General features: G+C 40.8%; 1 protein-coding gene across 4 annotated transcripts in view; it reads right to left on the bottom strand.

Annotated features, from left to right (window-relative positions):
- The window catches only part of CNTRL (centriolin), a 30,518-nt gene extending 5,791 nt beyond the window's left edge, over positions 1–24,727 (bottom strand). Inside the window, exons 1-34 of one of the 4 annotated variants that reach the window (XM_052669616.1) lie at positions 24,475–24,727; positions 22,938–23,190; positions 22,385–22,518; positions 21,753–21,883; positions 20,531–20,672; positions 19,606–19,792; positions 19,316–19,509; positions 17,569–17,688; positions 16,539–16,764; positions 15,994–16,103; positions 15,577–15,771; positions 13,336–13,489; positions 12,346–12,566; positions 11,659–11,835; positions 10,630–10,764; positions 9,778–9,923; positions 9,161–9,341; positions 8,621–8,800; positions 8,160–8,339; positions 7,465–7,581; positions 6,946–7,087; positions 6,595–6,734; positions 6,155–6,332; positions 5,604–5,914; positions 5,116–5,324; positions 4,733–4,925; positions 4,261–4,391; positions 3,990–4,130; positions 3,664–3,790; positions 2,966–3,130; positions 2,043–2,202; positions 1,232–1,347; positions 816–1,033; positions 272–429 (exon numbers count right to left, since the gene is read on the bottom strand). In XM_052669616.1, coding sequence (XP_052525576.1) covers positions 272–429; positions 816–1,033; positions 1,232–1,347; positions 2,043–2,202; positions 2,966–3,130; positions 3,664–3,790; positions 3,990–4,130; positions 4,261–4,391; positions 4,733–4,925; positions 5,116–5,324; positions 5,604–5,914; positions 6,155–6,332; positions 6,595–6,734; positions 6,946–7,087; positions 7,465–7,581; positions 8,160–8,339; positions 8,621–8,800; positions 9,161–9,341; positions 9,778–9,923; positions 10,630–10,764; positions 11,659–11,835; positions 12,346–12,566; positions 13,336–13,489; positions 15,577–15,771; positions 15,994–16,103; positions 16,539–16,764; positions 17,569–17,688; positions 19,316–19,509; positions 19,606–19,792; positions 20,531–20,672; positions 21,753–21,883; positions 22,385–22,518; positions 22,938–23,157 — 5,539 coding nt within the window. In that variant the 5' untranslated portion in view covers positions 23,158–23,190; positions 24,475–24,727. Of the gene's footprint in view, positions 1–271; positions 430–815; positions 1,034–1,231; positions 1,348–2,042; positions 2,203–2,965; positions 3,131–3,663; positions 3,791–3,989; positions 4,131–4,260; positions 4,392–4,732; positions 4,926–5,115; positions 5,325–5,603; positions 5,915–6,154; positions 6,333–6,594; positions 6,735–6,945; positions 7,088–7,464; positions 7,582–8,159; positions 8,340–8,620; positions 8,801–9,160; positions 9,342–9,777; positions 9,924–10,629; positions 10,765–11,658; positions 11,836–12,345; positions 12,567–13,335; positions 13,490–14,509; positions 14,733–15,576; positions 15,772–15,993; positions 16,104–16,538; positions 16,765–17,568; positions 17,689–19,315; positions 19,510–19,605; positions 19,793–20,530; positions 20,673–21,752; positions 21,884–22,384; positions 22,519–22,937; positions 23,191–24,474 lie in introns of those variants that run through there. The other 3 variants (XM_052669615.1, XM_052669614.1, XM_052669617.1) reach the window with 3 other exon arrangements.
- Between the last annotated feature and the right edge of the window lie 287 nt (positions 24,728–25,014).

Genomic DNA, 25,014 nt, shown 5'->3' with positions numbered 1-25,014 from the left:
CTCCCAGGGCTGACCTGGCCTTTCCCCAGGTGCTCAGTGCTTCAGTCTGGCACTCAACAGTTCCCATACAATCAGCGATCAATGAAATAACTTTGCAGCTAAAATTTCTTGTGAATGAATAAACAGAAAAGTTTCCATCTTACATTAAGTACTTTCTGCTGGTAGGCATTTGAGCATGCTGACAACATCACAGCTGTTACGTAAAAGAAATTACATTAAAAGATGTAGTTTAAACTACGCTACAGCTTAGAAACTGCAGTTTCATCTTTACCTTGAAGATCTTTTTGTACAGCAGCCATCTCTCCACGCAGTGACTTTTTCTGTTCATTCAGTACATCTGCCTCCTGCTGCAGGCTTTCAATCTCCAGTTCCATTCTCTCTACCTTGGATGATGCGGCTCCGATGCCACCTTCAGCAGCACTCAGGTCTCTGCAAAATGTGAAGGCATGCTGGTGGTTTGTTGGAGGTCCATCATGCACCCAAAGCAGCTGCACTCAGCAGTTTGTTCTCAGCTCAGGGAGATGCTGCCCAGCAGCCAGACGAACAACAGCTGTCTCATTCCAAGGCTGAACATTTTGCTTTTCATAACATTTCTCACTGCACTGCCATGAGAAATACTGCTGCATTCAGTGCTGCATATTTTCTCTAATTCTGCTACAGACATACTGTAGACATGCCTAAATCAAAGCCTCCACAGAGTAAGAAATGAGTTCTGTAGTATCAGAGCTACAGCTGTGTTTCTAATTACGGTAAGTTATAATTCGGGACATTTTTCATCACTGATCACATCTGCAGACAATGTCTCCCGCTCCCACCTTCTGGTTTGGGACAGCTTCCTTTCCAAACTCTGACAGTCCTCTTCAAGCTTTTGCTTCTCTTTATTCAGAGACTCAATATTACTTTGCAGAGCGCGCATCTGAGAAACCAGGTGTTCACTTTCCTGACGGTCCTTCTGAAGCTGTTGTTGCTGCCAATCCACTTCCCCTTGCTGACACTGGAATAATCTCTGAATATTCTCCAATTTTAGCTTCTCCTGGCAAAGAAAAATTGTGAGCAACACACGTGGTGAAAAAGATTGAGTGAACGTTTTTACCTGCAGCAGATTAAAACCTTTCATCCACAGATCACTTGCAGGCTACACTGCTCCAACTTAGGAGTACAGAGAACGTTGCCCAGACCCTAACAGAATCACAGAACGTGCATCTCTCTTCTTTCTAAATTAAATACTTACTTCTAGAACTGCAACTTGAGTCTTCTCCAGTTCATTGACCTTCTGATCGTGTTGTAGCTTCAAACCCTGAAGTTCATTATTTTCAATCTCCAACATTTCCAGAACGTGTTTCAGTTCTAATATGATGAAAGAAATCAAGGCTTATTGCAAAGCACATTAACTGCATTCTGTTCTCTAAAAAGACATTGGAAGAGGGGAGCGGGGCAGATGAAACACATCGATGCAACCCCTGGGCAGCACACTCATCTTCACTTGGCGTGTCAGACACACCACTCGTTACACCTAACCACGTTCCTCTACTAGAAAGTTGCAGGCTCCTGTGTCTCCTCTTCCCCTTTTTGCTGAGCTGTTACTGCAGGACAAGCATCTGACTGGCAGACAATGAAGTCAGTTTTTTTCAGAGGTTTGCAGGCTGCTGCTGGTTACACTTCCCACCATCTGAGAGGACACAACTGCCTGAAGGGCGATCCTCTGTTCCTCCTCCACTCCAGGTGCCTTCCGTGGCTGTGCCACAAGCAGCCAGCTCCATCACACAGCACTAGCACAGAAGCTTTAGTCCCCATGGGAGATTTGTTTTTCCTCACTGAAGTGAGAAACTCAAATCCCAAGAGCAAAGCAACACAAAGCACTGCCTCAACTCCAGCAGAGGGCAACCAGTCAGCTCTGCGTTGGAGTCTGAGTCTCTAACTAGGAAAGCTTTCTCTGCAGCCATTCACAGTATTTAAAGAGACTGCAGAAAATATAATGGCACAGATGCACAACTGGAATCTTAGAGCGTATTTATTTTCAGTCTGCACAAAATAATATCTACCTATCTTATGCTTGTTGATTTGTCCAAGTATTATTTGAAGATTTTCTTCCTCTTTTCCAATATCCTTCCTTATGACTGAAAGCTGTGCTCTCTTCTCTTCAATCTGGACACCCAGTTCTCTCCTCTCAGCATAAAGATCTTCCAGAAGAAGCCTTATTTCCTTTGGAAATAACAGTGTTAAAATGAATGTCATTATTTGCCATTTATTTTTCCTTTAATAATTTAAAAATATTTATTAAAATGTAACATTTTTACTGTCAACTATAAACTCCAGAATTAAACTGTCTAGAATATAGTTAATGGTGGAAAGAAACAAAAAAAATATGTAACACTTAGGGGAAAGCCTTGCTTGTAGGCAATTTAAAGTACTAATTTCCATGGAGGCTTTGATCCACAGCATCAGGCAAGCGAACAGGAAGCCTTACAGCAGAGAGCCAGAAAAAGCATCACCAGAGGAAGAAAACAACAAAAACAATGTTGTTAATCTTGATCCTTTTACTTCAGTGCTGGGTGCATGGCTCTAGCCCGTCTTCCTTTCACAAAGAAGCACGGATTCCTTTCTGAGCAAGCAAACATGAACACAGGAATGGAGACAGACAGCTGACTTACATCAGTGCTGTTGCATTTTAAGCACGCTGATCAGACTGATCTGCTTTAGAAGCTGCCTTTGGAGACTTATTTCATGTGCTTTTGTTCCCCAGGAACCAATTCTGTATTACCCAGAAACTAGAAAAGTTCTCTTTCTTATTTGTGCACCTTGTCCAACCCATGAGACACATAGTCATAAGCTCGCTTGTTCTGTTTTTCAGATTTGGGGAGGACATAGAAAGCAAAACCATTTTTGTTGAAGTATTGTGATGTTTTTGTTTCTTTTGCTGTTCTCCACAGATGTAATTAACTGAAAGCTAATTTGGAAAAGTTACTTTTATTTGGCGCTGTTTCTCCTTTGCTTCAGTCTCCCCGTCTCGAAGAGCTTCCTTGAGGTCACCTTTCTTTTGAGAAATACAGTCCTGAAGGGCATGGAGCTGCTCCTTCCTTTGCCTGAGCTGCTGCTCCACAAACAGCAGCTCTTGTTGCTGAGCAGTAACCTACGACACAGAGGTTCAGCACCACCACATCTGAACACTTACAGCTTTATGGCCACACACGTACAAGAAATAAATCAATGCAATCCTGTTACCAGTTACAGATTTACTCGAGTTGCAAATCGCAGGAGAATCCCATCAGAGCAATGAGCTCCATTTGCTGGACTGCTGTGGAAGGGCCAGCACTGACAATTAAGCTTTGATCTGCACAGTGCAGCCCTGGACCCCAGAGGTACTTATTGCACTTGAGAATAAGAAGCTTAAGAACACAGAGAACTCTGCACTAACATTTATCACCCAGAAATGCAGACAGGATTGGGGTCAAACTAAACACAAACCCCAAAACAGAAAATATCCCCCTCACCAAAAAAAATCCCCAAACAGTAATTCCAATAACCAACAGTGACAAAAAAAATAAATCACAGAATTAAGAATTAGAACTTATTCATATAAGGCAGGTTGGAGCCAAAGACACTTCACAGTCCCCTGTGACAACAATGAAACTGATACTCCCGAGTTGACCAGATGCACCTCACCTGATTTTTCAGTCTTTCCAGTTCTGTTTTCTTGACCTGAAGAACGTTCTCTGCTTCTCTGAGCATTTGGAGGTGATGCTCTTCGTTACCTTCTGCAACTTGAATATCTCCTTGAAGCTTCTGAAGGCTGACAGAGAAGACAAAAGGCATGGTTCAGAAGAAACAAAAATACATAGAATCCTTAGAGTTGGAAGAGACCCTTAAAGGTCATCCAGTCCAACTCCTCTGCAGTGAGCAGGGACATGCACAGCTGAGTACACTGGGCACACTTATTAGAGAAGGACATCAGTTTACATCAGTTTAAGGTAAACTTAAAGTAGATTTACCTTCCAGTCAGCATTTCTATTTTCTGGTTTAACGACTGGAACTCAGAGTCTCTTGCAGACACCACTTTGTTGATCTCCTTCAAAACACCTTCCTGTTCCTTCTTACGCTGTTCTAAATCCTGTGTATCTGCCTGCAATGATCTACAAAAGCATTTATGCCCTTACATTTTTACGTTTTAACAGCTCCCCACTCCAAAAGCAGTCCCCTGATATTTGAAACAGTCTTGTTCCCCTCTTCCCCATCTGATGCTAATTCACAACAACAGGGTACCTTAATTGCTGATCTGCTTTCACAAGTTCAGTAGCCATTTCCTGAGCCCTTCGCTCTAGCTCCTCTGCTTCTGTTTCAGTATGGAGCAAATGCTGTTTGGCACGGTTGTACTTTTGAATGGTGTCTTTAGTCTAGAGCAAAAATTGAACATCATTGAGATGACACAACCCTCCTTACCCTTTCAACACCTATAACCTACAAGTCAGCTGTCCAAAAATGACCTCCACCTTACTTGAATATTATTCTCTTGCCCCAGAAGAGAAAAGCTTCCTCCCCTTTGACAAGGACCAAAACAGTTTCTTTTAGCACAGGTTATCCCAGGGCTAATTTTCAAACAGAAGCATTTTTAAAGGCTGCATGTTATCCATGTAAAAATAAACTGCTTAGACAAAAATAAAAGTAAACACCTTCTGCCTAAAACAACCAACATAACACAGAAATCCTTCTGCACTTTGTTACAGGCTTTACTCGCCTTTCCCCGTGTGCTCTCAAGTTCCATTTCAGCTTCTGTGAGAAGCCTGTCTGCCTCTCTAAGCTCCGCTCGGCGTTTGAGAAGAGTCTTCTCTATACACTCAATTTCTTCTGCAATATCTTCATGGTGTTTAAGAGATTTTTCTAACTGTAGTTCTGCCATTAAGTTTTCAGTGCAGCCTTCAACAAAGTCCCTGCAAGCCCAAGAAGAAAAACAACGAATTAAGCTACAAAACATCAGAGGCTCAGCAGCGTCCCGCAGTTCGTGTCAAACATGTAACAGATCAACAAGAATGTTAGTTATAAACGTGTCCAAATCTGCTGTCACTGGAAAAAGTTTTGGCCATTTCCACTGCTTGACCAGAAGCAGTGTGCTATTCTTACTTGCGCTTGTTACGTGTTTGAGCTGCTCTGTGCAGCTCTGCCACTTCGCGCTCCAGCTCTTCTCTCTCACGCAGAAGATCTTCCATGTTCTGACGTAATTCTTCCATTTCGCTCTTGCATTTGTGCCCAGCTGCCTCTGACCATTTATCTCTGGATTTCCGAGACCTCAAATGACGCACAGTGTCTTCTAACCTTGAGACTTCACTCTCCTACACAGGACAGCAAAATTAAGACTGATTGTCCTGTTTTTCTATTTCAGTGCTCCAAAACACATAAGCAGTTACAGATAGCAGCGACCAGACCACTAACACTGGAGACAGGGCATTCTTATCAGCAAGCTCCCTGAGATTTACAGTCTTGCCACAAGACTGCTTTGTTCTTAAATTTTAATCTGTAGAAGTGAGATTTCTTTTTCTTCTTTCCTTTGAAAAAGCAGACATTACAGGATGCTCTTAATCTGTTCACAACCCTGCCACCCTGTGTCTTACCAAGTCGTGATGCTTGGGAATATTGCAGTGAAGACCTCCAAAAGGAACGAGCGGGACAGTAAAGTTTGGAGGAAGAAGGCCATAAACAACCTGGGCTCCCACAGGAGGCGGGCCATAGGGAACAGAGCCAGGAGCAATGGAGCCTCCATCTGCAGCTGCAGGAGGAGGGCTGGAAGCCACAGCTCCTTGGGGTGGAGGAGCACCAGCTGGGAGAAGAGTATAGATGGCTGCACCAGGCGGTGGGACGAAGGGCAGCTCTTTGTGAGCATGAGCTTCCACGTTTCCTTCGCAGTCTTCTTCTGCTCTTCCAGCTTTAAACACAGCAAAAAGGTGGGTTTTTTTGTTTGTTTGTTTGTTTTGTTTTTTTTAATAAGTTTTAACAGAAAGATTTCTTGAATTACAATACAAACATTTACTTTCAGCACTGTTGAACAAGTTCACCAGAAATTAATATTAAATATCCACTAATACGTATCAGAAATACTGGCTAGGAACTCTAAGCACACCCACATTCATTACACTCCTGCACACTGTGAGACCACGAGACTCACCTTTATTAAGATTTGTTTTGCACCACCTGTTTCTGACTGGTGAATAAACCCAGCACCCTCTTGATCTGGGTAAGTCTTCCTTCCTGACCTGACTACACCCTTTTCTGGGTGGGGATGTGCCAGGGCACCGTAAACCAACGCCAGAGTCTTTTGTGCTGTGAGAGGCAGGAGTTGAGGCCTAAGGAAAAAAAGAAAAAGGATTTGTTCCTATAAGATACTTTATTCTAGAAATAACAAATAAAGGAATTTAATAATTTAATAATTGTAGACTTTCTAAAGCATTGATTTTTTCCAGGCTCTACACACCCTGCCTTCTCTCATTTTTAAGCATTTTGCTGCTTTAAGGAGAGAACCAAATATAACAGTATTACTCAAACTCATATATAAGGAATTTCCCCATAAGAAATGCCTCTCTACATAACAGGATTTGAATTTCTGACCTGTGATGGTGGCACATAATACCAGTATCCTCTTCTTTTTACAGGATCTGCTATACTGGTGACGTAACCATTCTGGCATGAGAGTGCACTTCTGAGTGCTGCAATTTCATCTTGCAAGTTGTCAATTTCATCCTTGTTACCTGATAATTAATCACACAGTTTTATAAGCATCAGACAAATAACTAATAATACTGAACGTATCCTAGTCTAAGAACTGCACAGAATGGTTTCCTGTTTGTTCTCCTAGAACAAAATCCCAGAGCTCTAAAAGCTTCTCACATTAGTGAGGAATATGCACTGCTGCAGAACAGCTTGCTTCCCTACCTGCAGGAGACAGAGATAAGAGATTACCTGCCCCAGTGTCATCCAGCAACCATCTTAAACGCTCAATTTCTGCTTTCTGTTGCTCCACTGTGTCATTCAGTTCATCAATTTCTAACTTCTGAGAGCTCACTGCAGTCTTCTCACCAGCTTTCCCCATTTCGTGTTGAAGCTGTTTTAAGTTTAAATCAAAGCAAAGCATTTCAATATAAATTACAGTAGAACATTTTCAAACAATCGTACATTTTCCTACAGAAATGCTCACTCAGCAAAACATTTGTACCACGTTGATGCAACAGAACTGTTCTTCCATCTCCTCACATGACTGAGATTTACACGTGCAGCCACATGAAGACATGCAAACAAACAGGCTTTCTTCAGATTCAAACCACGGAGGGAGGTGTAGGGCAGGGAAGAACAGTGACTTGGGAAAACTTGAAGAAAAAGGCCACAGCAGGCAAGTAAACACAGCCATTTCAGAAACCAATGAACTGCTCTCCACATAGTTCACCCTCCTCATATAACAGAGGAAACATTGCTTCAACTTACTTGTTCTTCCTTCTGTTTCAGAAGCTGTTGTAACAATTCTATTTCTGCTTCTGCTCGGGCAAGATCCCGAGTTGCACGAGCTGCCTCAACACAGAACTCTTCAGCTTCCTCAAATTCCTGAAATTGACACTTTACCTTAAGTTTAGTTTACAAGAACATCTCACAGGCTTGCAGGTGTCTCACAAAGCTTTATGAATTGCAGAGTAACAGGAGACATCACTGCTTGTCTGTGTTGGAATTCAAGAAAATGACAAAAACAGCAGTCTGCATAAACTATTTCTCCTTTAACCTTACAGCCTTTCTGCAGAGTAAATTTCAACACGTGTTCATATGAAGCCAAAAAAATCAATTTTTAAAAGTTTAAATTTATGAAGTAAATTCTGTATTTTCTTTTGCTTTTTAGTCTTACATAATATATTGTTAATTGATCAACTTTCAATTGCTACAGAAGATAAAACCTACCTCTCTCCCACCTTCTAACTTGCAGCAAGGCAGCCTGTTAATCCAAGTTAAGTCAGACACTGATTTATAATATTTCAAGATGAGGCTGACTAACGCAACAGCTCATCTGGCAGGATAATTAAAAACAAAGACTTGAAGCTGAATTTGAAAGCAACAAAGACGATCTTGATTATTATGGCATTAGAAAGCACTGCTTAATTATAACTAACAATTAATTACCAACGTTGATTTACCTCAGCTCGTTCCTGATTAATTTTGAGAACAGTCCCATGAAGAGCCTGCAGCTGGTTTTTAGCAATGCACAGCTCAGCAGCCGCCAGTTTATCTGAAGTGATGATTGCTCTCTTCAACTCCTTCAGCTCTTTATCCAGATCAGCAAATTGCATTTGTGCCCTGGCATCTTCTATTTTTTTCTGAAACCAGGAAAGCAACAGGTTTCACAGTAATTTTAAAAGAAAAGCAGCACAGAATAAAGGCCTTTCCACACATCCCATGTGGTATTGTGTACACAGAACTATCACAGTAGTACAAGAATCAAGGTGTCCAGTTGCACTTAAGAAAAGGGCTGTATTTCACCTTTGTGTTCCTTCTTGCATTTGAGCTTCATCTTAAGAAGCAAAATAATTCACGAGTTCTTTAGATACTCTTTTCCTGAGCAGCCCAACACAGAGCACACACTCATGTCTATTCCTACCCTTTTCTCCAGGTCTTCTAGTTGAGCAAGAATAGCCTCTTTTTCTTCATCTGCCTCTTGGAGCTGTTGATCAGCCAGGCCCTGGATTTCTTCCATACTCCTTATTTTTTCACGTAAAAGTTGAATTTCATTCTCTAACTGATGGACCTTGTTCTTATTCTGCCTGTTTTCAGATTTCACCTGTACATGAAGCATGCAAGAATGAGCAACCAAAACAAAGTTTCAATTAAAACCCACCCTATTTTAATGATTTTCAGACCAACTTTTTGAACGCACCACTAGTAGTACATCTTATACCTGAAGAATAGCAAAGCTATTCTAATCACAATCAACAGTGCCCTACGCCAACTTGAGTTGTTGAACTTGCTCCTGGCAAGCAACCATGAGCAATTTATCTGCTCTTATAAAATTACACTTATTTGAAAGATGGAGGGAAACAAATCTACATTTGTCATAAACCTCGATCCTTCAGCTGCAACATGCATATTGTAGACAAAGCTGAAACAGTCTCAGTCTTGCTTTCACAGCTTTGATACATGCCTGTCTATATTTCTCCTGTATATCTTCCAGCTTTTCCTGCTGAGATACCATTTCCTCTTGCAATTGCCTCTGTCTTTCCCATGCTTTCTCTTTTTCCCTCTGTGTATCAGCAAGGATGCTATTGAACTCTTTCTGCAGATTTGCAAGGCTTTTCCCCAAAACATCAGTTGAATTGTGACATCTGAAAGAGAAAGCTCCATTACGGAACACAGTAACTTCAAATCACAATACTAGGCATAAAGGCAACACAGCCCAGTTCAGAAGTGCTAGTTTAAAACATTCAATGGAAATTAATTCAGGTGCAGTGCTGAATAGGTTACAGTGCCAGTGTTTCTCTGCTCTGTCTTTATTTCCATTTTTTGAAGCTGGGGACAGAGGAAGAAAAGAAAAATTCTTTATTTCTAGTAGTGAAACCCGAGAGGAATGTGTAATACAACCCTCAGCAATAGAGGTGCCTGAGCTCAGGCAATGTTCTCTCAAACACAAGGAAGGTGCTAAAGGTCACGTTTGAACTGTCCCACATCACAATACAAAGGATGCAGCAGATGTACCTCGTTGCTCTCATCTATGGAGCAAGAACATGTGCATAAATCTAAAACTGTTTCTGTTTTACTCACTTAATCTCTCCTGCTCCTGTCCGAAGCTTTTGCTTGAGCTCATTTATACGAGCCAGGACTTCCTCAGGGTGCATCAAGTTACCCACTGCATGGCTTAGCTGATTCTGAAGATCTTTAAGCTGTTGTTTCAGGAGATTGTTGTCTCCCTAATAGATAAATACATTTACATGTTTTTAAAAATATTCCAACAACAATTCAGAATGATCTTACATTTTCCTTAATGAAACTATTGTGTTTATATAAGCAAAGCACAGTGAAATCACAATATCCATATGCTACAGCGTTTGCAGTTGTGCCACCTCTGTCACAGACACCAGACCAAGAATCCACGCTTGACCAACAGGACCAAGACTTGAAGTCTGCTCTGCACATTGGCAAGCTGAGGCAAAAATTATAGTTCTAATATCTGGTGAGGATCTTTCATAAGCTGGTGGCCATTTTACCCTCTGAGGTGCATGAGATGGGGCAAAGGGATTTGGTGAATGCAAAGGACTGAACCCAGACTTGCCACAATGAGAAAAACTGATGCAATCAAGTCAGGCTTCCCCCCCGCCCCCAGTTGCACACAAATTGTTCTCTTACTGACACTGTACTGAATGAGGCTTGTGGGAAATTAAGATTTACACAATTTATCAATCCCACTGCAATATAGGAGAGCAGCCCTGACATTATTTCAAAGGTCAATGTAAATATCCAAAAGAGTCAAATAAAAATCTGTGGTGCAGGGTCTCCAGACGAGAAATTTGCCAGGCACCACTGAACTTCAGAACAAAAATTCTTCCCACTTTCCCCCACTGGCAGTGAAAAAGCACACTGCTTATCAGGAACTTGCTATGGCAACAAGTACTTCACCTGCAGTTGTTTGAACTGAGAAAGCAGCTTATAATTTTCTTGTTCCTTCTCTTCTGCTAATTGTGCTTTGCTCAGAGCATTCTCTAATGCTTGCCTTTCCTTCTCAAGTTCAGCTTGCAGGGCTGACAGTTCCATCTATAAACGCAAACAACCTTCAGATTAATAATCCCACCTCATCACCCAAATGTGCAAACAGCTGTATTTCTTTAGAGAATAACAACAACATCCCCTAAGAAAACAAGCATGCCAAGGTAGCCCATCAACATACAACAGCTAGTATTTCTTTAGCATTTGCAGCACCAGTCACAATGATGATGTTCAATCTAGACCTGGCACAAACGTGTCTTTCTCACTGGGAAACCAACAGATTTACATTTTATCAGAGTTCTACAGAGAATTTCCAAGTTTTGCCTGAAACACTACACCCAAAAGACCTGGAGGGGCTGGGGCCAAAAGCACTTTGTTATGCATCATTACATATTCCTGATGGTGGAATAAGTCATTCAAAGAAAACTGAAAAATCAGCAACAACAACAACAAAAAAAACAAAGCCAAAAAAACCACCCCACCAACACCACGTTCATTTCTGATTAATGGAAACTGAGCCAAGATGCCAGTCACTGCATATCACTGCATCTGAATCCAAGAGAGGATCCCCAACAGCAGGTTAAGATAAAATAGGAATGTGTAACTTAAAGCACACATTGTTCTTACCCAGCAAAAAGCTAGAATATAGGAAAACAAACAAAAAAGGTAGGAAGCCAGATTTCTACTTGAAACAACAGCAAAGGCCAACGTTGTTTTCATCTGCTATACTCACAAACATACAAAGGCCTCTACAAAGAGGCCACAAATTCTTCTGTCTTGCTGCAGTGCAAGGTTACACATCCTAATGAAGTGATACTTCCCTCTGTTCTGGGACATCCCTAGAAGAACAATTCCTTGCAAATCACTGCACAGGCAGATGGCAAGGTATGCTGCCAGCCCAGGCTGATTGCCACTTTGGTAACATTACAGCTGTGTTCTCACCTGGCTGAGCTGTTTCAGTCTTTCCAATTCTTCCTTTTGCCGATTGGTTTCGGTGTCTCTGTCTCTCAGCTGGGCTTCCAGTTCAGCCTCGTAGGCACTGAGCTCCCCTTGGCCTCCTCTGAGCGATTCATTTATTTCTTGCTGCTCTTGAAGCAGGCCTTCAAGCATTGCTATTTCCTGGAGTTTTACATTCGTTCAGAAATACGTACACAGGAGAAACAGGATTTCTTAGATTACGTTGCCACTCTTCCCCCAGTCTTCAGTTCACTATTAACTTGATAGCTGGTATATCAAAACAGAGATGCTAAACCTAACCTCCAAATATTTCAAACAAGACAGGTAGCATTATTACAAATGCAGGCCAAGTCACTGGTGCTGTGTTCAGACCTCACCTGAAGTCTGCACAAGTTCCAAAGGTGCAGCCTAAAGCAACATGCATTAGTCTAAGGTAGTAACATTTACAGAAGACTCGAGGATACAAGACAGCCTCTTAAGGAACTGGATGATACATTTTGAAGGCCCGATGCCTCTCCTACTGCGCATGAACACATCTGATAGATGTTACCATGTCAGAAAGTAATTTTGTCCAGAGAGCTGTTCTGCCATTCCCAAGTTTGATTGCTCGCTTAATTTTAAGTTAATCCTTAGGTATCTCAATTTGGGAAGAAACACAGCATTAAATCTTACCTTTCTCATATTTTCGGCATCCATCGTAACTATTTTCAAGCTATTTCTTTCATCCTCTAGATCTGCCAATCTCTGAAGCAAAGATTCTTTATCCTTCTGCAACTCCTTACATTCATCATTGGCCTGTTTTGCTTGATGCTTAACGCCTTCCAGGTATTCCTGTAATCCAATTATAATGCTTTCTAAATCCCTTTTCAGTGCTTCATTTGTTGCTATTTGACCTGCAGAAATGCAAAGTGAATTGAAGGTATTGAAGAAACCATGTTTACTTACAAAACATGCAGAACTGCCACTACTAATCTTCAACTAAATAGGTGAACACACAATGAAAACAAGCAACTCGAACTCAAGCAGGACGTGCTTGTGCTGTGTTTTAAAGGCTAGGATTTTCAACATTCCTATTCCTGACTACTGGAAAAGTTGAGCAGAACCTGCAGTTCTTTAAATACCTCCCTCCATACACACATACTTCCTTCTATGATGGCACTTGCTACTTTTCTGCCTAAATCATCTTTAAAAATCATATGCTTTTCTGGGGCATCAACTCTCAGACGAGGTGCATAGTGAATAAATACATATTAACATTAATGAAGTACCTCACTTAAATCAGTTTAAAATACAGAGGAAGAAAGTGACTCACAGAAGACACTTCCGTGAAGGCTACAACGATCCAAGTGAATCTCAGCTAGCTCAAGAACTAGATAAGAAACTGCTTTAATGTTTCTGAAATTAGCATATTTTGACATTATCTCAAGTCTAAATGAAAAAGCAGCTCCCTAAGGGTATTGAAATATCAGTACTTCACTTGTTCAATTAAAAGCAGAATAATTCCTCCTGATGTAACAACTAAATTGCAGATGACAAGAATGTGTTCAGAAAACAACCACTCAGCTCACACTTGATCAAGGGCCTTGGTACCTCAGCATTTTTATCAGCTCAATTACATTATTCTAGATACAAAAACACTTTAAAACATGAACAAAAAATTACCATCAGTGAGCTGCTGCTCCAAGTCCTTGATTTCCTCAGTTTCCTTAGCAATCCTAGAAAGCATTTCATCCAGGCGAATCTCGAGCTGTTTATACTGTTTGTTCATCACCTCAATCTGCTGTTCTTTACTTGCTTTTTGAGCTCTCATGTGAGCCTGTAAATGACAGTTGGAAAGGCCAAGCAGAACTATGTCAGCACAGATTTGAAAAAGTCAGCTCACATTTTAGCTCAGTTCTGCAGTATCTCACTGATACTCATAGAAGTGACCAGTGCAACCCATCTTGTGGAGCTTGGTTCTGATTGTTTTCCTCTTTGCTACTTCAAAAAGAATCCCAGATAGGCAAGCAGCAGCATTAGGTAGTCCTGCCCCCTTGCTAAGGCATGTTGTATAAGGTGTGAGCTTATAAATCAGTATTTGTAATAATTACCTTTCTTCCTGCGGTACTATTTCCTCTTTCAGTCAAGAACAAACATGATTTCCCCCAGAAGCCTTATCCTATCATCGTGCATTGCCTTCCCAGCACAACGTGTCAGGTCACCACCCAAAGGAAAATACCATGAACATGCAGCAAGTCAGTCAAACTTAATAGCCAAGCTCTACTTCAAGCTGAACCACTTCTGTATTTCTGAGAAATGCCCCTGTTCCACAGCGATTCCATAGTTCACACTGATTTCATCAGGACTGCACATGTATTTTGTATGAACTTAACCCATCATTTCAGCTGTGTACAAAACCATGTTATCAATGCAATATGGTGCTACATGCTTCCCATCAGACAAAATTACAAGCAGTTTAAATACCATAGAATTCAGGAAAGTACATCATTTATACTGTCATAAAAAACAGCACTTTTCTTCTTTCTTCTTGAAAAAGAAATCAAGCTAACAGAAGCGTGCATTCTCAAAATTTTTGCTTGTAAAGTTCCTCCTATAACAAAGTAATTGTTTAAGGGAAAAAAAAGTAGATTTCTCTATTTTAATGCACTGAAAGCTACTTTTAACCCTTCCATCAGCACAATTCAACTTGCCACCTGTTAATAACAAACTACCCTTCAGCTCTCAGAAGTGAAATTTCAACAAGCAGAAAGCAAGCCGAGGTGCTGCTGCTGCTGAGTCATTTTGCCGGAGCTGCTGGATGTCACAGGAGCCCTGTTTAAAAACAACAAACACTTACAGCTTTGCCTTTGTCTCCTCTTCCTTCGGGATCACGTGCAGGGCCGCCCCACCCCCGCTCTAAAGTCAGTCCGATCGCCCCGCCGCCTCCAGCACGATACCCGGCATCGCCTCCCGCTCCTCGGCCACCCCAACAGCAGGAGGTAGCGGGGGACCGAGGGGAACCGGGAGGGAGCGGGGAGCCGGGAGCGGCCCTCCTGCACCAGCGCGGCGATTGGCCGGGCCGGGCTTCCTGCGCCGTGATTCGGAGCGCGGCGGCGGCGGCGAGAGGGGCCGGGCCGGGCCTGGGCTCCGTGCCGAGCGCGCCCAGCCCTGCCGGCCTTAACGCATTTTTTGAAAGTGGCCGCGCGGCTCGGCTCGAAACGGGAACGGAGCTGAAAGCCGTTTTGACTTTGTGTGCGTCAGGGTGTGAAGCCGGCCTGAAAAACTCCCTGTTTTAAAAAGTGTGTTGTTTTAAAAAACGAAAAACACGGTATTTATAAAGAAAAAAACATTTCAATTTCGTAGTTGTGTAAACATTTGCTGTTGCTGAACACAGTAAGTAGCTCAGATATCATTAGTTTTGCTTCTGTGCAGCACAAAAGAAGGTGGCTGTCAAGCTAGGGCAATGCCTGGTGCCAGCTTTGCTCCCTAACTGCAACAAGTGGCCTCCAAGACACAGAGCAGCCTTCCAGGAACAGCAGGAGGACGCGGGCAGCACAGGAGGTTATTAGTCCCTACCAAAGTGCTATTAGAGATCTTTTCAGAATTAGAAAAGGTTTTACTGAAAGCAGAAAACTTCTGCTTCCAAGGCTCACAGCACGTCTGTACAAATCATAAAGACCCAGTTCTTAAAGTGTGAGCAGCTTCCATGTGTGACGTGCACTGAAAATGGTTGCTCAGTTGTTGTACAATTACTTGGTTTTAGGTTTGAGGAGTTGTATGTATTCTGAGTAACAGCTGAAGCAAGTTCTCCTAACTGCCACAGACATTGCTAAGTAGCTAAATAATGTATAATCCACTTAACTACATTTCTCAGTCTGTGAATATAGATAGCAAATGAAAACTGAAGATTTTGGTTTTACTCACATGTCTTGGATCTTTAGAATTTACAGCAGCAAGAGAACTCTTCAAGTCTTCAAGCTCTTTCTGCTTCTTCCCTATTTCTCTTTTCTGATTCTCCATTTGTTTCTCCAGTGCTAAGGCTTCCTCTCGTAGCTGATGCAGTATTTGTATCTTCTTACTCAGCTGCTGCTCCAAATCCTCCCTGTTGGCCTGTGAGACCTGGGGATGGCAGCAGGAGGTTGGCTGAAACAGTTATACTGGAAACAAGAAGCTGATCAAGAAGCTATTAAACCAGCTTAGCCCAACAGGTTGTCTGAATATGATCCAATTATTTGGTTCTTCATTGCACATATGTACAATGGCCCCTTAAAAAAGGATGGGGAGAGAAAAAATGTTTCAGACACTTTTCCCTCCTATCCACATAGTAACTCCTTTGCGTACTTTTTTCTGAGCCAGAACACCCTCCAGTTGTTGCAGTTCCCCTGTTACTTCCAAAACTTGTTGCTCTGCTTTTCCTATTGCATTTTGCAGCTCTTCTAATCTCCTCTGTGCTGCAGAAAAAAAAAAGCCACATGTATGTTTTAATGTGCCATACAACACTGACTCATTTTTCACTAATCAGCAAAATCAGAATGCGTTTTCTTTAAGTGGTGATAATCAAAGCTAATCTCCATTACTCACAGAGTAAATCCAGTTTTTAATGTGAATGACACCAACTGACAGATCAGATGGGAGACTCCCCTGGCATTCTTTTATATCATCAACTGTAATTATTACAAGATTTTTTGCTATTATTTTAAGATAATTCAGTATGAAACACTTTTGACCCCACCATATCATCAATTACAGGGTTGAGAAGCAACAGCAGTTACAGCCTTTGACACACTGTTGCCATTCTCTTGTCAAATACATGTCAACAGTTCCAACAGTAGAATAAGTACTGCTACATGTACTTTTTTTAATATTAAAAAAAAAAAAAAGCTTACCTGAATGAATCTTTTTTTCTTTACTCTCCAATTGCTCATCTAGAGTTTGAAACTGAGGTTCCAGCTGTGATTTCATACACAGATCATTTTCGTCTAATTGCATTTTTCCAGTTCCCATTTGCTGAGCTTTACTAGCAATGTAGCCTTCTGTTATAAACATGTTTCTTTTGTACCTGGCCTTACCAATGTATGGGCTTTCACCAGGTACGCTGTCAAGCTCAACATCCTGCAGTGTTAAAGCAATACAGCTGTTATGTCAGCTACTCATCTGCCTCAGAAACAGGGTTGCTGTCAGCTCACAAAATGCATTTAAACACTCTCACAGTGCCATTAGAAATGAACAGACTATTAGCAGATACATTTGTATTTGGGATGTGCTCAGTTTGTTGCCAGTGGTCAATAATGCAAGAGGGTATTTAACTTTTGGAGAACTTTTTCTTGATATTTTAGATGTAGAAGTAACATAGACCATACTCAGTCCATTACACTGTTACAGTTAAATATTTCAACTTCACTAATCGTGAATGATGAATTTTTTTAGCTATGTTTCAGTGGGCTTTGTTTCTTGTGCAGACTCTCTCACCAATCATTTTAATTTTGCAAGTATCACAGAGGTTAGCTTCATTAATTAGGTGGGGAAAAGGGGGAAAAAGGGAGAAATTCTAAGATGTTGTTTAACTGAAGATCATTCTGGCTTGTACAGTTTTTCAGACTGAGAGGCCTCCAAAATTAAGCCAGAAATGAAAGCGATCATTTACTTAATCATTAATAAGAGTGAAATGATTGTTCACTGACTGTTCAGCTAAAACGTACATGTACTAATTTTCAGCAAGTTAAAGGTCACTCAGGATTCACTTTAGATCAAATCATGTAACCCATGATTTTAGAATGAGATTTTTGTATTTTAGAACTCCTTGTAGACCTCTGTCTGTTAGAACAAAAGAAAAACTATGGAAGTTTGGTATTTTCCAAGCAACTGAAAAGAAACAGAAAAAGAAATCAAAAAGATCCATAATTTTAAAATTATTACCTCTGATGGAAAATAGTTTAATGGCTCAAATTTTGCATCAATCTTATAAAATGCCAGTTCCTGCTCCAACTCATATTGCTTCTGGCAAGCTCGTGTCAGCTCCATTGTTTTCTGCTTTAGCTAATGAATCAGTAAGCAAAGGAAGATGCATTCACTGAATTCTCATTGTTATCACACACCATTCAATTCAGAACACTGATTTCAAAACAAATTTCACATTAGAAGAAAGATGGTGTATTTTGGGTCGAGGATATCACAAAGTGCCACTTCATTACAAGGTGCAACATGACAACTAAGAGCAGACAAATTCCACAGTACAACACAAATGATCACATGAAAGGTCTCTTAAGTTTACAAGCATGAGAGGTTTGAAAGAAAATGTCTCTACTCCAAGGAGTAATTTGGGTACAGACCTTTAGCAAAATCTATACTGAATATATTTCCTGTTATTAATGAGAAATGAGATCTTATTTCTAACAGTCTTAAGCTGTATAAAAAAAAAAGAAGTATTATCTCCATTGTCACGTGTATAAAGCCTAAGCATTTCATTTTAGTTTAACTTTGGGCTAGTTAGGAATTTTTTATTTTTATTTTTATTTTTTTTAAAGAGGTCTATCATGTGATTCCCTTTTAAATCAACTTTCTGTGCTGAATACCTGAGGGAGAACATGCAGTAATACTCCAATAGACAGTGGAAAGCAAAACTACTGGAGAAAAAGAAATAGGTAAGACTGGAATAAAGGAGAGAAGGCTTAAAGAAAGATTTTAAAGAAACATGTCATGCAAAAACAAAACAACAACCAAAAAACCACACAGTGAATACAGTCTCACCAGACCTCTATACAACATTTCTACTTTATTAAACATGCAAAGAAAGCCTCGAAATCAAAATAAGCATGCAGCCCAGGAGCACAGCGGGCTACCTTCAGTGAGGAATAAAGGCTCTGCGGAAAGGGACTGTGACAAACCAGTGCACAGCTACAGGGAGAGAGAAGCAAGCAGAGTTTGTCATCCAGAGGATAAGAGGGGGCTACGCTGCAAAACATCTGCTGCCAAATCTCACTATACTGAAAACTGCCTTTTAGGAATAGGCCGCTGGGTAGTAAGCATGTTCAACACAAGAAAGAGCTACATAAATATTAGCAGTAGAGAATCTGAAGGATAAAACGAGAGGACAAGGCTAACAAGAAAGATTAAAAGCCAAACGCTGCACTCCCAGAAAGTCATTCGCAACTGAGTGTTCTCCAGTCAACAGGAGTTTTTATAGCTACCAATGAAAGACAACTGTCAGATGCAAGTTTTAGGATGATGTAAAGAAAATACAAGAAAACGAATACACTTGGCCTGGAAAAAGAAGCATTACTAGAGTAGAACTTCTATGCATAGCTTGTTACTATAAAAATAGTGAACCTTTTCCCCCCCTCAATACAGCAGCATTTAAAGTTCTGAACAAAGGAGATTCAGTACACAGATAATTTAGAGCAGTTTAATCTTTTATCAAGTAAAAAAGCCTATTACTACAGACAGAAAGTTTCTATAAACTATAAATTGTGAGACTGGTACTGATTGCTGGTTCAGTATACTTACTTTTTCCACAGAAGGAATATTGAGAACACTCTTTAGTGCCTTAACTTACGTCTTCCAAAATACTCGTCTTAATTCTTAGCATAATCCTACAGCCATTTGAGTTCTCCCACTGGCATCTGTTTCTGATAACAAAACTGTTCCAAATAAATGATTATCTTACCAGTTCATTTTTGGTATCCACATCCCTTTGTAGATCTTCACAGCTTTGCTTCTGCTGCAAGGTTTTTTCTTTTAACGATTTGTTGACCTCATCTTGATGGTGAAGCTGCTCAAGTACTTTAGACTGGTTAAGTTTAAGGTTCTCCATCTCTTGTATTGCGTTCTCCAACTCCCTCTCTAATTTTTCTATCTCTTCTGAAAAACAAAGTAAAAAAACCCATTCAAATAGAACTCTTTTCCAGCTAAATTCATTTGGTGTCACTTACTGTAGTTCTAATACAACATTATTACCTAAATCAAACCTCTGTAGAGCTTCCTGTCTGTCACGGTTTGTCACTGGCTGTCCATCCAAGTTTTCCAGTGCTCGCAAGTGGAATATGATGTACAGGCGGTAGTGAGGCAGGCTGGCAACTGGATTACCAGCAAGGAACAGAGCAGTCAGATCTTGTAGAGGCTTCAGTTTAGCTACTTCATGAAGCTAAATGAAAGGCAAATGGTACAGTGATTAGACATCCTCCAACAACAACTAACCCACACATCACTGAATTTGACTGTATAAGATATTACAAGGTAGAGCCATAGCAAGACTAAAACAACTGCCTAAAAATCAACCTGTTTCTACCATTAAAAAAAAAAGAGCAAATTTCATCAAGATTGACTTTGGGAAATCCAAGATCACAGAGCCTGTGGATACACCCAACTTCCATTCCTTCCATTCCTCCAGACTGGTTCATAAGAAAGGAGATTTTATTAACTGAAGAAAGTACTCAAAGCTGGTTTATCTTTCTTCTTAAATACGATGGCTATTTCAGAAACTGTACTACTGACTTAATTTCATAGACATTCTGTTTATATAGAACATGGAAATTAACCTGGACCACAGAAGTAAATTTAGTCATGCCCTAAATACAAAAACAAGTATATTATCTGCAGGTCTCCCAAAACATGAAATCAACTTATCATAAGGGACACCACCACATGAAAAAGGCATCACATCTGCAAACTTTTCCCACTTCTTCAGGAAGCTGTAAGATTTTGAAAAACAAAGCATGTTTACACTTGAAATAACTGGAACAACTGGAGAGTTTATCCTTCAGAACCAGCTTTGGTAGGCTCACAACAACTGTACTAAGAGACACTGAGTGATTCAGAGTAGGTCAAACAACATAAATTTACCAGTTCATTAAAAGACTGTTCCTTAAGTGTGATCACTTACTGATGATACTTTATTCTGTTTCAAGTTAAGGATGCGCAGGGATCTCAGTTTCTTCCCTACCCACACAGGAATGTGCTCAATCTCGTTCCCTGCAAGGTTCATCTTTTGTAGGTTACGTAAATGTTCCATGCCCTCAATCTTACTGAAAATAAGAACACAAAACTCATTGTGAAGCATATAAAAATTCACGGTGCAATTGAGGCATTATGGTTAAGATATGGAAAATCTATTTCAACTAATTACCATTCAAGAAACAGCAAACAACAGCACTGTAACAAACATTGTAATGAACAATGGATTCACAGTTCAAATGAAATTAGAATATCTTGCTTTCACATATTATGGTAAGGCTATGAACAAATAAACCCAACAATTTTACAGCAATGTTCTATTACAGTGACCAAAGTCTCATTTTTACACCTCTCCACTAAAAACTTATTTACATAAGTGATTATGCCATTTTAATATACCATTTTGCTCTTCTTATCCTCCAAATGTAGTTGCACATTTACGTGACACAGCTGAACCAAAATAAACATTTTTTCCATATAAAAGCAAGAATCAACTTAAACTGATGCTGTAAAGAACTACTTTTTAAGTATATTCATTAAAATACTGAACTGCTTGGTGAGGAAAATGCTGGGTTGAAGTTTCCCTGGGCACTAATCTAAAGAGATGAGTATCATAAAGTGGGGTAGAAAATGCTCGTTGCCTTAATCTTCTTGAAGTAAAAACCAGTTGTCTACAATGAAAGTCTGAAAACATGCAGCAATAGCTAAAAACTACTCTGACCTTTTCAATTCCTGTTAAATGAGGAAGTTGTATGAATGTAAATGTGTAGAAATGCTTGTTTACTTCCTACTGTTAATTTCTCAACCAACACTGCAGCTTCTCTACAAAGTTGATCCCATGTAAAGATCAAACTTAGTAACTAAAGATAGTAAAGGAAACAAAATTTTACTATTGCTTCAACCATTTCTCTTCAACTTTCGATAACAGAAAATACAGCACTTCTCAAAACTCCTTCAGATACGTTTTGAAGATATTAAAAGCCACAAGCTTCTATGCAATGAAGAGTTCACTGAAGCTTTATAGTCTTGACATGTAACTGATGGGAAATGCTATTTAGCTGTCCATACTTCTCAGCTCCCACTCAAACAATAACAGTGTCAGCTCTGTCATATCTGGAGTTTTCAAAGCTTTAAGCAGCATCTCTGCTTACCTGATCTTGTTGTAAGACAAATTGAGTTCACGCAACTTCAACAGCTTATCCAGCTTTTCAATCTTCTCTATTTGATTGTTACTTAGATTCAGTCTCTCTAGTTTAGAGCATCTTTCCAAATTTTCTATGTACTGAAGAACAGAAGATTCACCCCTTAGAACTGCAGCTTTAGCTTTTTCTTTAAATGAGGCAGATTTATATTTTTAACAAACACATTCATTAAAAAAGTGCATTATTCTAACATTAATCATTTTCATTGTTGAATTCAAAAAGTCTTAAATTCAATGTTCTGTAATACTGGAGAAAGAAAACTAGATTTTAAGTTTGCACTGAATCAGTTTCACTTATATTAAAGGGAATTTGCTATAAAAAAAAAAAAATACCACCACAATTCAAACCCTAAAAAATTAATGCTCTAAACTTCATTGTAATTGGTTCATGGTACCTTCTTTTGCACAGAAGTCTCCACTGACATTCTATCATTTTTATTTTGACAGAAGCTGGTTATAGTAGGAGGCCAACAGAGCATAACTATTTATATCCACTTACAAACACATCTTTATTTGAATATGCTATATACACACACGTATATACACACTTTGTTTTATTACCAGTTACGTTCAGTAACTTACCTTGAATTTCTTGTCCCCATCCTTTGGTGAAGAAAGATTCAGTGAGCTTATATATGCCAAATTTTCCTGTTTTGACAGACTTTTTATAAGGGGTTCTGTAATGTACCGAACACCTGGACTGACACCATTTTCATCTGAAATTAAACAGAGAAACTACCTTCAGCGGTAAAAGAACTGGTGACTGTTATATTCATCTTGTACCTCACACTGAATACAGGAAAAGCACTGAAAATTATTCTCCCCCACATGAGAAGAAACAGCACACCAGAAGCTTTTACAGGAAATGACATGTTACAGTAAGAGGGTGTATTCTCCCAAAAATGACACAGTACATATTGCCCATCTTCAGTGTTCTTCTCCCCCTGGAGCAGACTTCAAGGAGTGAAAATCTTGTTTTCCTATACAGATCCACTATTATTTTTGTTTACACATTTGAGCATCAAAACAGCAAAGCAAATTCTCATGTTTCTTTCCAACAAATCATTTATCTTTAAACCATTATCACAAAGTTCACAGAACATGGGCTTTTTGTGGTTTTAGTGCATACTTTTACCTTCATAAAACTTAGATTCAAAAGCAGCTTCTACATTTGCTGTAGTATCAAGCTGTTGATTCTGCCATGCCCTACTTTTGCGAGCAGGTGGAGAAGCCTGTTGGCTTAGGGGAGATGATGATCTGGTGCCTGAACCAACAGAAGACATTGGAGTAGGTGTCCGAAAAGCTGACATCTGTGATTTTCCACATAGTTCTTTTTTTAAGTAGCTTTTCTTCATTGCCAAAAATATAGAATATCATTGGATCAGTATCTGTAAGGAAAGAAATAATTACCTGCATCAGCTGAACTCTTAGTGTTTGCTTGCCAACAGAAGTACGTTGTTTAAGAATTTTAGGTGCTTGTTGACAGTTTGAGACAACGCAGAGGTGATATTTGAAAAGTTGTCTTTTTAGGATAAGAAATATTTCTAGCAATAATAGGCTGCCAAAAAACACATTCAAACTAGTTCTCCAGTGGGTGACAGCTTCCATTCTTCAGGGGCTAACACATATCTAGAGGAATGCCATAGCTGTTTACTTCTGCTATCCCAAAGCACAACCTTCATCTGGGTACCTGTATTGCAATTTATGGCTTACAGCGCCTGGAGACACTCAGCTCAGAGTAACATAACTGGTAGAGAACAGGAGACAATTAGGATCCCAACTGCTTTTACTAAGGCTAGAAATCACCAAACTGCAGCTAAAAAAGCAGCTACAAGTAAAAGAGAAAAAAATAAAATTAAAAAGAAGTCTAGCACTGACCCAGTGTTTCCTTTCCTACCAACAAGCTGTCCTGTGGCTGTGTGGGAGTTCCAGAGAACCGTCAGTAGAAGCTTCCACCAAAGAAGAATGTGGTTTCCCCAGGGACAAGCACAGAAAGAGCCACGCTCTGCTCTGAGTCCTTCCTCATAGCGACCATCTCCCAGGGACGGAGTTTCACCAGGAAAAGTACACTCTCGTGCAGAAAGCACACTCTCAAACATCCTTTCAGAAGCATATGCTATTGTGGGAACTTAGACACAATGTATAAGCACTCATACTACAGAAAGCTGATTTCTGTCATTTAAATAGATTGTTTCACTGAACCTTTATAAATAAGAAAAGAACGGAAGTAAAAGCCACTCTGTTCAGTCTTACTGTGCGGGGACACTGCTCATCCGGGCCAGAGGAGATGGAAGATGGTAAGACCAAGTGAAAAGCACCTACGGGAAACGCCTTCGTGTTTTAAGGAAAAGCAGTCAGGTATTTTAATGGGATTTCTCGGAAAGTACTGCACTCCAGTGATGCAAAGCCCACCAGAACTCCCCGTTAAAGGACGGCAGTCATGCACGGGTACAACCGGGCCGTGGCCGCGACCCCGGGGCGCACCTCGCAGGCAGCCCGAGGGCCCCACAGCCCACAGCCCGCCCACAACTGACGGGAGAGCGACCGCGGTGCTACCCCCAGCCCCGTTTGCGGCAGGACCGCTCCCTCAGCCCACGGTGAGGCGGTGGCGCTCGCTGAGGGGAAGGCGGTTCCCGCCGAGAGCGGCCGCTCTCAGGCCTCGTGCTGATTACCTGGGTTGACATGGCAACGCCGCTTTGCCGCTTCGCCGCTTCCCGCTCGGCGTCGGAGGACGAGGTGGCCTCCTAGTGACCCCCGTGCGAAGACCCCGGCTTTCAGCGGCCCACCTCTACCACCTCTACCGCCTCCCTTCCTCCTTCGAACAGCCGGCGCCTTCGCCGACCGCCAGGCCCGAGGCGACGCGGCTCCTTTAAGAGCCCGGCGTGAGGAGCCCAGCAGCCGCCATTTTGTTTGGTTGTTGGCCGGCGATGGGTGAACGGGATCGGGGGCGGGGATTTGTGAGGCCCCGCCCCTCAGCGCTTTCCCGCCGCCGTGTCCGCGTCAGCGCGCGCTGAGGGAATTTGAGCGCCTACCCGCTGCTCACCTTTAGGTGTTTTGTTTTCATTAAAGCCTGGCTTACTGCATACAGAACGAAGTATTTGCTATTAATAGTGCTTTTGTTTTGTATGTGCCATATGCGTGTATCACGTTTTAGCCTCTAAAATTGCTTTAGATGGACTTCGATGTGGAGCCTCGTGAATAGAATCTACAAT

This window comes from Tympanuchus pallidicinctus, unplaced genomic scaffold, assembly GCF_026119805.1.
Source record: "Tympanuchus pallidicinctus isolate F22 unplaced genomic scaffold, pur_lepc_1.0 scaffold8, whole genome shotgun sequence".
NCBI lineage: Eukaryota > Metazoa > Chordata > Aves > Galliformes > Phasianidae > Tympanuchus > Tympanuchus pallidicinctus.
This window is presented reverse-complemented; position numbering and strand designations above follow the sequence as displayed.